The sequence below is a fragment of the Mustela erminea genome, chromosome 11 (assembly GCF_009829155.1).
Source record: "Mustela erminea isolate mMusErm1 chromosome 11, mMusErm1.Pri, whole genome shotgun sequence".
NCBI lineage: Eukaryota > Metazoa > Chordata > Mammalia > Carnivora > Mustelidae > Mustela > Mustela erminea.
This window is the reverse complement of record NC_045624.1, coordinates 91340744-91353907: the sequence shown is the minus strand read 5'-3', so window position 1 is coordinate 91353907 and position 13164 is coordinate 91340744. Positions and strand designations below refer to the sequence as shown.

Below are 13164 nucleotides of genomic sequence, written 5' to 3'. Positions count from 1 at the left end.
TTCAAGATACCTTTTATCCTGAAAAGAATGAGACTGCAGGACCCTAGATAAAGAAAAGTGACAGGAGGTAGGCATAATGTTTTACCATCCAGATTTTCCCAAGCTTAAGATTGGATTATCAAGTTCTTTACTATGATGAATCAGAAGTATTACTAACAGAAACCAAACTTTGTAAGATGAAAATTAGCTTCTTTAATATATTGAGTAGGGGCAAGAATTATTGGAATACCATGTACTTTGAAAAATAAGTCTTGCTTTATATAATATGATTTTAAAATTAAAACCCAAAATATACAGTTGAGGAAAAATACAGTGTCTTTTATTATAATCAGCAAAATACTATTTATACTCTAAGGAAGATGTACAAAATTAAAAGAAGTATATTATGATCTAATACCTACTTACAGCATGAATTAAAATACTCATCATTGTTTGTTTACTCATTTAGTATAAAAATTGGGAACTCTTGTGCACAGGCAAAAATTCCGAGGAATTTTTTTCCCCTTTCTTCTCAAAGGAGAAATCCTAGTCATTTCTTGGGAAACAGCCATGAAATTATTATTCTAGCTCCAAACGACTGGAAAGAGAAAATCAATAAAGCATTTGTATTTCAGTTTGAACTCAAATTGGGAAGAGTATTATTATTTATAATTTGAATCATTAATTAATAATAAATATATAACCAAAGAATATCCCAGTGTTCAAATGATATGCCCTTGAGAATCATGAAGTTTCATTATATAATTTGACATTATATTTACAAGAAACCCTGACCAGAGCTGTTAACATTATATCATTATATGTGACATTATTCAGCAGGTTAAATGAAAGAAAATTGAGGGGTACTACAACAAGTTCAGTAGTCTTAGAGGGCAGATTCAGATTTGGAGGGAAATGCGAAGAGTCAAAATGTGTTGTCTTCTCAGTAATGCTTCAACCTCAAATGAAATTCCAATATAAAATTAGCTTTAAGTGAACATTTCCTGAAGCAAAACAAAATTCTGACCATTACATTAATTGATTGGGTTACTCTAAGAACATTTCTGAAAATAATCAATACATTTTTTTTTTTAAATAGAAGTTTTGGATATATGGCCATTTGGTTTCTAAATTTCAGGCATTGTAAATTATTTGGAGGTGCAGCATTAAACATTGTCCTACTCAAAATCCTGCAGTGGTTTAGATATGAGAACAAGATGTTCTATAAAATCAGAAATCAAGGGGAAGAATTCTAATATTCAGAAATGGGCTTGGAACCCATATTTGTAACTAAAAGGGTAACTTGATAGATTTCCATTCAATCAAGTGATTGTGTATTGTTTAAAAATATTCTGCATTTTGATCTAGGCTCTTTCACTTAATGTCTGTGACTTTGTCAAGTTACATAACCTCTAGAACCTCTTTTCCCGTGGAAACTAAGAAAATAAGCACCTTACAACCCTCTGCAGATGAAAACCTACAATAAGCATTAATTCTGTAGCGACTTTCCTCCCCTTTACTATGTGCTGGTTGTTTCCAAACCACACAATGTTTGTGTTTCTCTAGTTATGTTCTAATTGTTATCCCATTTTCTTCAACAGATAAAAGTCCTGATGAAGAAGTTTTTCTTCCTTCAGTTGCTGAAGTAAAAGTCCATAAGGCTGGAACATATCTTTGTCTTCTTGAGGATTTTTTCCCGGATGTTATCAAGGTAGATTGGCAAGAAAAGGATGACAAAACAATTCTGAAATCCCAGCAGGGAGACACCATGAAGACTAAGGACACATACATGAAATTCAGCTGGCTGACCGTGACTGGAGCATCAATGGATAAAGAACACAAATGTATTGTCAACCACAAAAATAACAGAAGAAAAGTTGATCAAGAGATTCTTTTTCCTTCAATAAACAAAGGTATGTGCACATAAAAATGAATACAACTACACAGAACACTTTGTTTCAAAGGGAAAACCCTACCTTTTCTGTCAAATATATTTTTTAAAGAATTTATTTACTGATTTGGCAGACAGAGATCACAATTAGGCAGAGAGGCAGGCAGAGAGAGAGGAAGGGAAGCAGGCTCCCTGCTTAGCAGAAAACCTGATGCATGGCTCAATCCTAGGACTCTGGGTAATGACCTGAGCCTATGGCAAAGGCTTTAACCCACTGAGCCACCTAGGTGCCCATTTTCTGTCAAGTATTAATGAAAACAAGTACATATAATATTTTCTCTAATGTTGTTTTCTTTAATGATGGCATAAATATCCCACTATTTCCAATAGAATTTGAATAGTATGGGCTTTGAAGGAACCCAGATACCTCAGTCAGTTGAGCATCTGACTCCTCATTTATTCAGCTCAGGTCATGATCTCAGGCTCTTGAGATCAAGATCGCCGTCGGGCTCCGTCGGTCTCCATGCTCAGCACAGGCTCTGCTGGAGTTTCTTTCTGTCTGCCTCTTCTCCCTGTACTCTCTCTTTCTCAAAATAAATAATGAATCTTAAAAAAAGAAATAGTATGCCTATGGAACATACAGAGAAAAAAAAGAAAAACTCACTTAGCTTTTCTCACATCAGTTTCATCATCCAAAATATTATTGTCACCGTGATATAGTTTCTACTTATTGTATGGATTAAATGAAACAATACATGTGAAAGCACCTAGCAACCTTGCACATAAGAAATGTTCAGAGGGGCGCCTGGGTGACTCTGTTGGTTAAATGACTGCCTTTGGCTCAGGTGATGATCCTGAAGTCCCATGATCAAGTCCCACATGAGGGTCCCTACTCAGCAGGGAGTCAGCTTCTCCCTCTGACCCTACCCCCTTTCAATTTTCTATCACTCTCTCTCTCTCTCTTTTAAATAAATTTTTAAAAAATTTAAAATTTTTTTCAGAGCAATATCCTCACCTTATTTTTAATATAATTTTATTTTATTTTTTCAATGTTCTAAGATTCATTGTTTATGCAATAGTGTCCTCCTTAACACTCATCACCCAGCTGACCCATCACCCACTCCCTTCCAAAAACCCTCAGTTTCTTTCAAAGAGTCCAGTCTTTCATGATTCATCTCCCCCTCCAATTTACTCCAATTCACATTTCCTTTCCTTCTCCTAATATTCTACCTGTTATTCCTTATGCTCCACAAATAAGTGAAACCATATGATAATTGACATTCTCTGCTTGGTTTATTTCCCTCAGCATAATCTGCTCAGGTCCGGTCCTATGTTGATACAAAAGTTGGGTGTTGCAAATGGCAAGATTTCATTTCTTTTGATGGCTGCATAGTATTCCATTGTGTATATATACCACATCTTCTTGATCCATTCATCTGTTGATGGACATCTAGGTTCTTTCCATAGTTTGGCTATTGTGGACATTGCTGCTATAAACATTCGGGTGCATGTGCCCCTTTGGATCACTACGTTTGTATCCTTAGGGTAAATACCCAATAGTGCAATTGCTGGGTCATAGGGCAGTTCTATTTTCAACATTTTGAGGAACCTCCATGCTGTTTTCCAGAGTGGCTGCACCAGCTTGCATTCCCACCAACAGTGTAGGAGGGTTCCCCTTTCTCCGCATCCTCGCCAGCATGGATGGAACTAGAGCGTATCATGCTTAGCGAAATAAGTCAAGCAGAGAAAGACAACTATCATATGATCTCCCTGATATGAGGAAGTGGTGATGCAACATGGGGGCTTAAGTGGGTAGGAGAAGAATAAATGAAACAAGATGGGATTGGGAGGGAGACAAACCATAAGTGACTTTTAATCTCACAAAACAAACTGAGGGTTGCTGGGGGGAGGGGGTTTGGGAGAAGGGGGTGGGATTATGGACATTGGGGAGGGTATGTGCTTTGGTGAGTGCTGTGAAGTGTGTAAACCTGGTGATTCACAGACCTGTACCCCTGGGGATAGAGTATTATGCCTCCATCAGAAAGGATGAATACCCAACTTTTGTAGCAACATGGACGGGACTGGAAGAGATTATACTGAGTGAAATAAGTCAAGCAGAGAGAGTCAATTATCATATGGTTTCACTTATTTGTGGAGCATAACAAATAGCATGGAGGACATGGGGACTTAGAGTGGAGAAGGGAGTTGGGGGAAATTGGAAGGGGAGGTGAACCATGAGAGACTATGGACTCTGAAAAACAATCTGAGGGTTTTGAAGGGACGGGGGGTGGGAGGTTGGGGTACCAGGTGGTGGGTATTATAGAGGGCACGGATTGCATGGAGCACGGGGTGTGGTGCAAAAATAATGAATACTGTTATGCTGGAAATAAAAAAAAAAAAAAAAAAAAAGTTAGGTGTTCATCCCTTTTGATGATGGGGTAATATTACTGTTCAGTATATGGACCATATCTTCTTTATCCATTCATCTATGAAGGGCCTATTGGCTCTTTCCACAGTTTGGTGATAGTGGCCATTGCTGCTATGAACATTGGGCTACATATGGCCCTTCTTATCATTACATCTGTATCTTCAGGGTAAATACCCAGTAGTACAATTGCAGGGTGATATGGTAGCTCTATTTTTAATTTCTTGTGGAATCTCCACACTGTTTTCCAAAGTGGCTGCACTAACTTGCATTCCCAACAACACTGAGTGTTCCCCTTTATCTATATTCTCTCCAACACTTGTTGTTTCCTGTCCTGATAATTTTGACCATCCTAACTGGCATAAGACAGTATCTCAATGTGGTTTTGATTTGAGTTTCCCTGATGGCTAATGATGATGAGCATTTTTCCCTGTGTCTGTTAGCCATTTGTATGTCCTTTTTGGAGAACTGTCTGTTCATGTCTTCTGGACATTTTTTGACCTGATTATCTGTTTTTTTGGGTGCTGAGTTTGAGGAGTTCTTTATAGATTTTAGATATCAGCCCTTTGTCTATAGCGTCATTTGGAAATATCTTCTCCTATTCCGTGGGTTTCCTTATAATTTTGTTGACTGTTTCCTTTGCTGTGCAGTAGGTTTTTACCATGATGTAGTTCAAAAGTTCATTTTCACTTTTGTTTCCTTTACCTTTGGAGACATGTCTTGAAAGAAGTTGCTGTGGTGGATGTTGAAGAGGTTACTGCTTATGTTCTCCAGGATGTTGAGCCTCACATTGAGGTCTTTCACCCATTTCAAGTTTATCTTTTTGTATGGTATAAGAGAATCGTCGAGTTTCATTCTTCCATACATAGCTCTCCTATTTTCCTAGCACCATTTATTGAAGAGACTTTTTCTCCCCCACCCACTCCGAATGTTTTTTCCCGATTTATCAAAGATTAGTTGACCATGAGTTGAGGATCCATATCAGGGCTCTCTATTCTGTTCCACTGATCTATGTGTCTGTTTTTGTGCCAGTACCATGCTGTCTTAGTGATCGCAGCTTTGTAATATAGCTTGAAATCAGGCAACATGATTCCCCGAGCTTGGTTTTTCCTTTTCAACATTTCCTTGGCAATACGGGGTCTTTTCTCATTCCAAACAAATTTTAAGACTGTTTGTCCCAGCACTTTGAAAAATGCCTGTGGAATTTTGATCGGGATGGCATTGAACGTATAGATTGCTCTAGACAGTAGAGACATTTTAACAATGTTTATTCTTCCAATATAGGAGCATGGAAGGTTTTCCCATCTTTTTGTGACTTCTTCAATTTCTTTCATGAGTGTTCTCTAGTTCCTCCAGTACAGATCCTTCACCTCTTTGGTTAGGTTTGTTCCCGGGTATCTTGTGGTTCTTGATGCTCTAGTAAATGGAATCGATTCCCTAATTTACCTTTCTATATTTTCATTGTTAGTGTATAAGAAAGCAAGTGATTTCTGTTCCTTGATTTTGTGTCCTGCCACATTCCTGAATTGCTGTATGAGTTCTAGTATTTTGGGTGTGGAGTCTCTTGGGTTTCCCATATAAAGTATCATGTCATCTGTGAAGAGAGAGAGTTTGACTTCTTTGCCAATTTGAATACATTTGATTTCTTTTTGTTGTCTGATTGCTGTTGCTAGGATTTCTACTATGATGTTGAACAACAGTGGCAAGAGTGGGCATCCTTGTCATCTTTCTGATCTCATGGAGAAGGCTGTCAGGTTTTCCATAGGAGAATGATATTCAGTGTGAGTTTTTCATAGACAGATTTTATGAAGTTGAGGAATGTTCCCTCTATTTCTATACTCTGAAGAGTTTTAATCACAGAAGGATGCTGCATTTTGTCAAATGCTTTTTCTGCATCAATTGAGAGGACCATGTGTTTCTTCTCTCTTCTCTTATTGATTTGTTCTATCATGTGGATTGATTTGCAAATGTTGAACCAAACTTGCATCCCACGGATAAATCCCACCTGGTCATGGTGGATAATCTCTTTAATGTATTGTTGGATCCTATTTGCTAGAATCTTGTTGAGAATCTTGGCATCCATATTTATCAGGGATATTGATCTAAAATTCTTTTTGTTGGGGGCTTTACCTGGTTTGGGGATTAGGATAATGGTGCCGTCATAGAAAGAGTCTGGAAGTTTTCCTTCTGTTTCTATTCCTTGAAAGAATGTCAGGAGAATAGGTATTATTTCTTCCTTGAATGTTTGATAGATGTCCCCAGGGAATCTGTCAGGTCTGGACTCTTGTTTATTGTGAGGGTTCAATTCACTGCTTCAATCTCGTTATGAGATATTGGTCTATTCAGGTTGTCCATTTCTTCCTGTTTCAGTCTTGGAATTTATAGGTCTCCAGGAATGCATGCACTTCTATGTTGTTTAACTTACTGCCATACCGTGGTTGATAACAACTTCTGATGATTGTTTCTATTTCCTTGGTGTTAGTTGTGATCTCTCCCATTTCAGTTATAACTTTGTTCGTTTGGGTCCTCTCTTTTTTCTTTTGGATCAATCTTGCCAGTGGCTTATCAACCTTATTAATTGTTTCAAAGACCAGCTTCTATTTCGTTGATGTGTTCTACTGTATCTCTAGATTCTAACTCATTAATCTCTACTCTAATCTTAATTATTTTAGTTCTTGTGTTTGGGTTGGCTTCAGTGGCTTTTGATTCCCCATTCTTTAAGGTGTAAGGAGAGTTTATGTATTTGGGATTTTTGAATTTTTTTGACCGAGGCTTGGATGACTATATATTTTCCCCTTAGGACTGCCTTTGTCATATCCTGTAGGTTTTGGACTGAGGTGTCTTCATTCTCATTGGTTTCCTTGATTGGTTTAAGTTCTTTCTTGATTTTCCGGTTGATCCAAACATTTTTGAGCAGGATGGTCTTCAGCCTTCAAGTGTTTGAATTCCTTCCAAACTTTTTCTTGTGGTTGAGCTCCAACGTCAAAGCATTGTGTTCTAAGAACATGCAGAGAATAATCTTAGTGTTTGGGTATTGGTTCAGCACTGATTTGCAACCCAGTATGTGGCCTATTCTGGAGAAAGTTTCATGTGCATTCAAGACGAATGAGTATTCTATTGTTTTAGGGTGGAATGTTTTGTATATATATCTACGAGGTCCATCTGATCCAATGTATCATTCAAAGATCTTGTTTCTTTGTTGATTTTCTGCTTAGATGATCTCTCTGTTGCTGGCAGTGGTGTGTTAAGATCCTCTACAATTAATGCATTCATATCATTATGACTCTTTATTTTGATTAACTGCTGTCTTATATAGTTGACTGATCCAATGGTAGGGGCATAAATATTTACAATTGTTAGATCTTCTTGGTGGACAAACCCTTTAAGAATGATGTCATGTCCTTCTGCATCTCTGAATACAGTCCTTAGCTTAAAATCTAATTTATTTGATATAAGAATCACTACCCCAGCTTTCTTTTGAACCCCGTTGGCCTGAACGATGGCTCTCTATCGCTTCAGTTTCAGTCTGGTTTTATTTTAGTTTCCAAATATGTCTCCTATAGACAGCATATGGGTGGGTCCTGTCGTTTTATCCAGTCTACAACCCTGTGCCATTTTATGGCTGCATTTAAGCCGTTCACATTGAGAGTGATTATCGAAAGATAAGTTTTTATTGTCATGATGTTGCCTGTGAAGTCCTTGTTTCTATAGATTGTCTCCATAAATTTCTGTTCTGTGTCACTCTTGGGTTCTTTCTTCTTTTATAGAAACCTCCTTAATATTTCTTGTAGTTCCAGCTTTATGGACGCATACTCTTAAACCTTGCCGTTCTTCGAAGCTCTTTATCTCTCCATCCATTCTGAATGTCAGCCTTGCTGGATAAAGTATTCTTGGCTGCATGTTCTTCTCACTTAGTGCCCTGGCTTGCCAGGTTTCTGTGGACCAGGTCTGACGTTATTCTGCTAGTCCTTCCACTGTACATAGGAATCTTCCCCTAACTGTCCTTAACACATCCTCTCTGATTTTATGACTCATGATTTTCACAAATCACTGTCTGGAGCTCTTTCTAGACTCGTTGATTCTGGGGCGTGTCCTCTCTGCCTCTAGGAAGCAAACACTTGTTCTATTTGCCAGATTATGGAAATTTTCATCCAGTATTTTTTCAACAATATCTTCTAGTCCTCACTCTCTCTCTCCACACCTTCAGGGATCCCAATTATTCTGACATTGGATGTTTCATGGTGTGATTTATTTCCCTAATTCTGTTTTCATGGCTTTTAAGCTATTTGTTCTAGGTCTCCTCCTGATACTTCTTTTCTATTCAGCTTGTCTTCTAGATCATTACTTCAAACTTCTGCCACATTTACTTTAGCTGTTAGAGTATTGAGATTAGATTGGATCTTATTGATAGCATTTTTAATTTCTGCTGGATCAACTCTTACTTCTATCCTTGAAGATTCTTTTTTTGCCACTAATGGTCTTCTCCAACCTAGCCATTGTCTGGATAATTGCTACCCTGAATTCTATTTCCAACATATTGTTTATGTCCATATCCAATAGTTCTGTGGCAGAGGTCATAGTCTCTGAATTTCTCCTCTCTTGGGTGCTCTTCCTCCTAGTCATCTTGGCGAGAGATGGTTGAGGGGATATACATTGGATATATCAAGCATGATCTAGTCAAGGTGCACCTTGGACAGTTTTGGAGCAATTGGAAATCCCCACCAAAAAGAAAGAAGAAAGATAAACAGAGAGAGAAAAGGAGAAAAAAAGGGGAGAAAAAACCCAGCCACAATGAGCCTCAAAAGTAAGATTTACATAAGTAAACGTAAGTAAGTAAGTAAGATTCACATAAGTAAGACTTACATAAAAGAAAAGGAGACCAAGAAAAAAAAAAAAGCAGCCAAAATGAGCTCCAAGAATAAGATTTATACAATACATAAACATAAACAACTACACATAAACACTGACAAAATAAGATGGGAAAGGTGTTTATAAAGCCTTGATATGGGTGAGGAAGGTTATTTCAGTTCATCCTGAGTGTATCTTGTTATTTTTGTTAAAGGACTCAACTTTCCAGAAATACAGGGAAATTAAAACTGGTTTATATATAATGGTAGTATTGAATGGGGGGGGGGAGACTACCTTGAAGCTTATATCTATCTATCTATCTATCTATCTATCATCTATCTATCATCTATATCTATATCTATCTATATATACATATTTTTTAAAAAAGAAACACGTATATGTAAGAAAAAAGTTCAAGTTAAAAAGTTATTATGTAATGTGCTGTATTAAACATCTAGTTGTAGTGGTGAGTTATTTTAAAAAATAACAAAATAAGAATGAGAACAAATTTTTAAAAATTTGTTTATGAAATATACAGGTTTGGGGGTAATACTGGGGTCTTAATATATTGTTTTACCCTTATTGTTGGGGTTTTACAGTTTTATGGAGATCCTGTGGTTATTGTCCTCTTGTTCTTTCAGCTTGTCTTCTGGGGGCAGGGTCTGTGCATTGTTTTTCAGTCAGTCTTGCCTGGGCTGAGTTGCCCTGCCACCTGTCAAGGGGCTGGGCTCTGTGAAACCAGCTTTTCAAGCTTTTGTCTGGAGGCTTTTGTTCTTACATGGCCTTTTGTGGCTTTTTGGAGGGTTAGTGCAAAGTAAACTGTCCACACCCAGACCTCTGCCTCAGAGAGAAGTCTCAGTCTACTCCTCTCTGGATTGTTCAGAATACACAGACTTCCCCTTTGCAAACTCCATTGAACACTGCAAAATGCCACAGGCATTGCCTGCTCCCATCCACCACCTCGGTAGTCACCCTGAGGTCCACACTTGTCTCTGCACCCCAGTGCCCTAAAACAGTGAGCAATATTGGTCCAGCTGAGCCTGATTCTGGTGACTGTTGTTGCTGACTGTCTGGAGTCCATGCCCATCCTGGGTGCACTCCGACCCAGTGGTAGTGCAGGTCATGGAAGGCTGTGGGCCCAGGGACCTCAGGTAGGAGCTTGTACGAGGCTCTCAGTTGTGGGTAGGGGTATGCCCAGCACCAGTGGTGGTACAAGAAGTGGAAAGCTGCGTTCTCAGGGACCACTGGCAGAGCCCCTGTCAGTGTCTCTCAGGCTTGGGTGGGTGCAAGCTGTGACCACCCTTGAACCATGGGCTTAGGTTTGTGCCTGAGGCCGCCCAATTCTACCAATTGTTCCTCAAGACCCTTTGTTCTTTTTGTGTACTTTTAACCAGACTTCAATTTAATGATGGTCTGCAAGCACAGGACACTTTAATATTGTTGTATTATTTCCCAATATGTTGCTTCTGGTGGCTCCCTCCCCTTCTGTTTATCCTCCGATACAACTCTGAACACTCCCACTCTGCTTTTCCCCTCCACTGATGATCTTCTGCCCCTATAGAGATCCAGAAATATATAGTCTTATATCTCAGGCTGATTTCATGGGTGTTCAGAGTGTTCTAGTAGATATTTAGCTCACTTTAGGGGACAGGTAGAAACAGGGTCTCTTACTTCTCTGCCATCTTTCCCAGAGTGCCCCGCTCATTTTTAAAATGAAATATTCAGAGGGCCTACTTTTCATGATTTTACTTGATCAGGAAAGAAAAACAATTATATATCTTTCAAGAATATTCTTCTCAGCATCACAGTCCTTCTCACCTTAATCTTGCTCAACTCAAAGTATGACCCACCAGCAATGAGTTACAGGGCACAAAATGGTGTTCATTTGATGGAGCCGAATCACAGCTCAACCTGAAATAGTAATTTGGCTACTGAGGTTTTAGTATGATATTGAGGTTTTCAGATTTGAATTTTATATACCAGAAAAAGGTGAAGTGTCATTAATTAAGCTTGGGTGAGGCTCATATGTATAAAGTTTCTTTCATTCTACAAAATGAATACATTTCTTTCCATTAGTAAAGCTGTTCAGCAAACATTATTGCAGTCCTAGTGAATGCCAGGCTGGAAGGGATGCAAGATGAACTACTATCCCAATGAAGATCATTACCCTAATGCAAATAGTCTTTTCCTAATCACTCGGGGTCCCTTATGGTTCAAGTATGATTCAGGTGTGGTGTCCCAATGGCACCCCATTGATGCAGACACCAGTTTAGACCTTGTGGGCAGCCAACTGAAAGTGCCCTAGCCCACGGTGATCCAGTAACTCAGTAGATTCAGTAATGTCCCGAAATAAACATCACAGACCAAGGCTATAGAAGTCTCTTAAGAAGTAGCCAGTTTATACTTTTCTCTGTGATTCACAAGCAATTTTTAAGCAGTGAGAAACAAACACATAACAAGAACTGTAAAGAGCTTTCTATATACAAGTTTAAATTTCTGAAGTAAATCTTTGTCTTCTTGAACGTTGGGGGAAAAAAATAGAATCCACATGCCTAAAATTGTAACACTCATTTTAAGGCTCCAAGTCACTAAACCAAGACTTAATACCTAACCCAAGTACAATTTCAACCCTCCAGAAGAGTAACATTTACCCAGGCAACATGGGCATTTCCTGATCAGCCCCAGAAAGATTCCTGATGGATCCCCTCTTTCCCTTTGGGAAATTGACCTTGCCTAAAACAATGGATTCTTTGCTAAGAATTTTTTTTCTTCTCCCTCACTATTGTTAAAAAGGTTTCCTTTCTTCTAACCCTTTTGAGTTCCCCTCTACTTCCTAGAAGGGATGCTGAGTGATTCATTATAGACTGATTAATAACACTATTATATCTTTAACATTTACTTAGTTCCAATTTTTGTTCGTTAACAGGTTTGATGGCTGCGACAGAATCTGAAATGGACTCCCAGGGACATTCAGAAACAAAGCGAAACACAGTGGTGTTGACCGTGAGTCCTTTGAATTCACGATTTCACTCACCTGATCCAATGGCTGTGGGTGAGTTTTTGGCTCTATGCTCTACTCTATTTTTGTTCAAACTCCTATTGTAATTGATTTTGCTTTACAGGGCAGGCCAGCTTGGGGTGGCAGAGTGTTATGCTAGTGTTAAGTTGAGATAGCATGTTTTTTTCAGCTCTGTTGAGCTAATATATTTGCCCAGAAGCCAACTGACTTGGCACACAACCAAGCCTCTAAACTTTCAGACCGAGTTCCCCAGGTGGAACCCTCAGGAAGTGTCTAGGAGAATTGGTGTTGCACAAGAGTCTTCTTTGGCCAGAGCTCAGTAACATCTCTTACTGGCCACACACTAATATGTGCATAATTTTTAGTCTTTGGTGTAGACCATGAGTTGTGGGGCAGAGGAAGAGGGAAAAGCAGACTTGCCACTGAACAGGGAGTTTCAAATGGAGATTGATCCCAGCACCCCAGGATCAGGACATGAGCTGAATGCAGATGCTTAACAGACTGGGCCACCCAGGAGAGTCCAAATTACAAATCTAAAACTTCTTTTGTGTTTTGAGGAACTGGCTTGGTAACCAACAGGTTGGAGACCTCAAAAGTACAAAACAGCTACCCTTGTCTAACCTGTCAGGTCCATAATTCTGGAACAACTGCTTACTTTCTGGAGGCTTCATGCCTCCTCCCTCTAGGTTCCTTGAACACCTGCAGCTGGACTTCATTCCACTGCCAGTTGGTACATGTTGTCAATATGACCTTGTCATTATTTGTATATTTTCTGCGTGGGGTTAAGCCTTTCCCTATCAAGAGGCTGATGTTCTCATTGTGGCAAAGACATTGTTAAAAATGGGTTTCCTCTTTGGGAGACACCTTCTGTGATCTCTAGTGACTAGGGCACATAATTCACAGGGAACTGTCACATAATTCACAGGGAAAATCACAGGAGCCTTTAGGAACACCTTGCAAACTTCCTGGAATTGTCTCAGTGTACAAACTTCTGCTGATCCT

The 13164-nt window shown here is 38.9% G+C and overlaps 1 gene segment (V, D, J or C); it reads left to right on the top strand.

The window, feature by feature from the left end:
- Nucleotides 1-13164, top strand: part of LOC116568649 — a 218855-nt gene that overhangs the window by 119826 nt on the left and 85865 nt on the right. The window contains 2 exon segments of the C gene segment in view: nt 1581-1892; nt 12070-12195. Of these exon segments, the coding sequence occupies nt 1581-1892; nt 12070-12195 (438 nt within the window).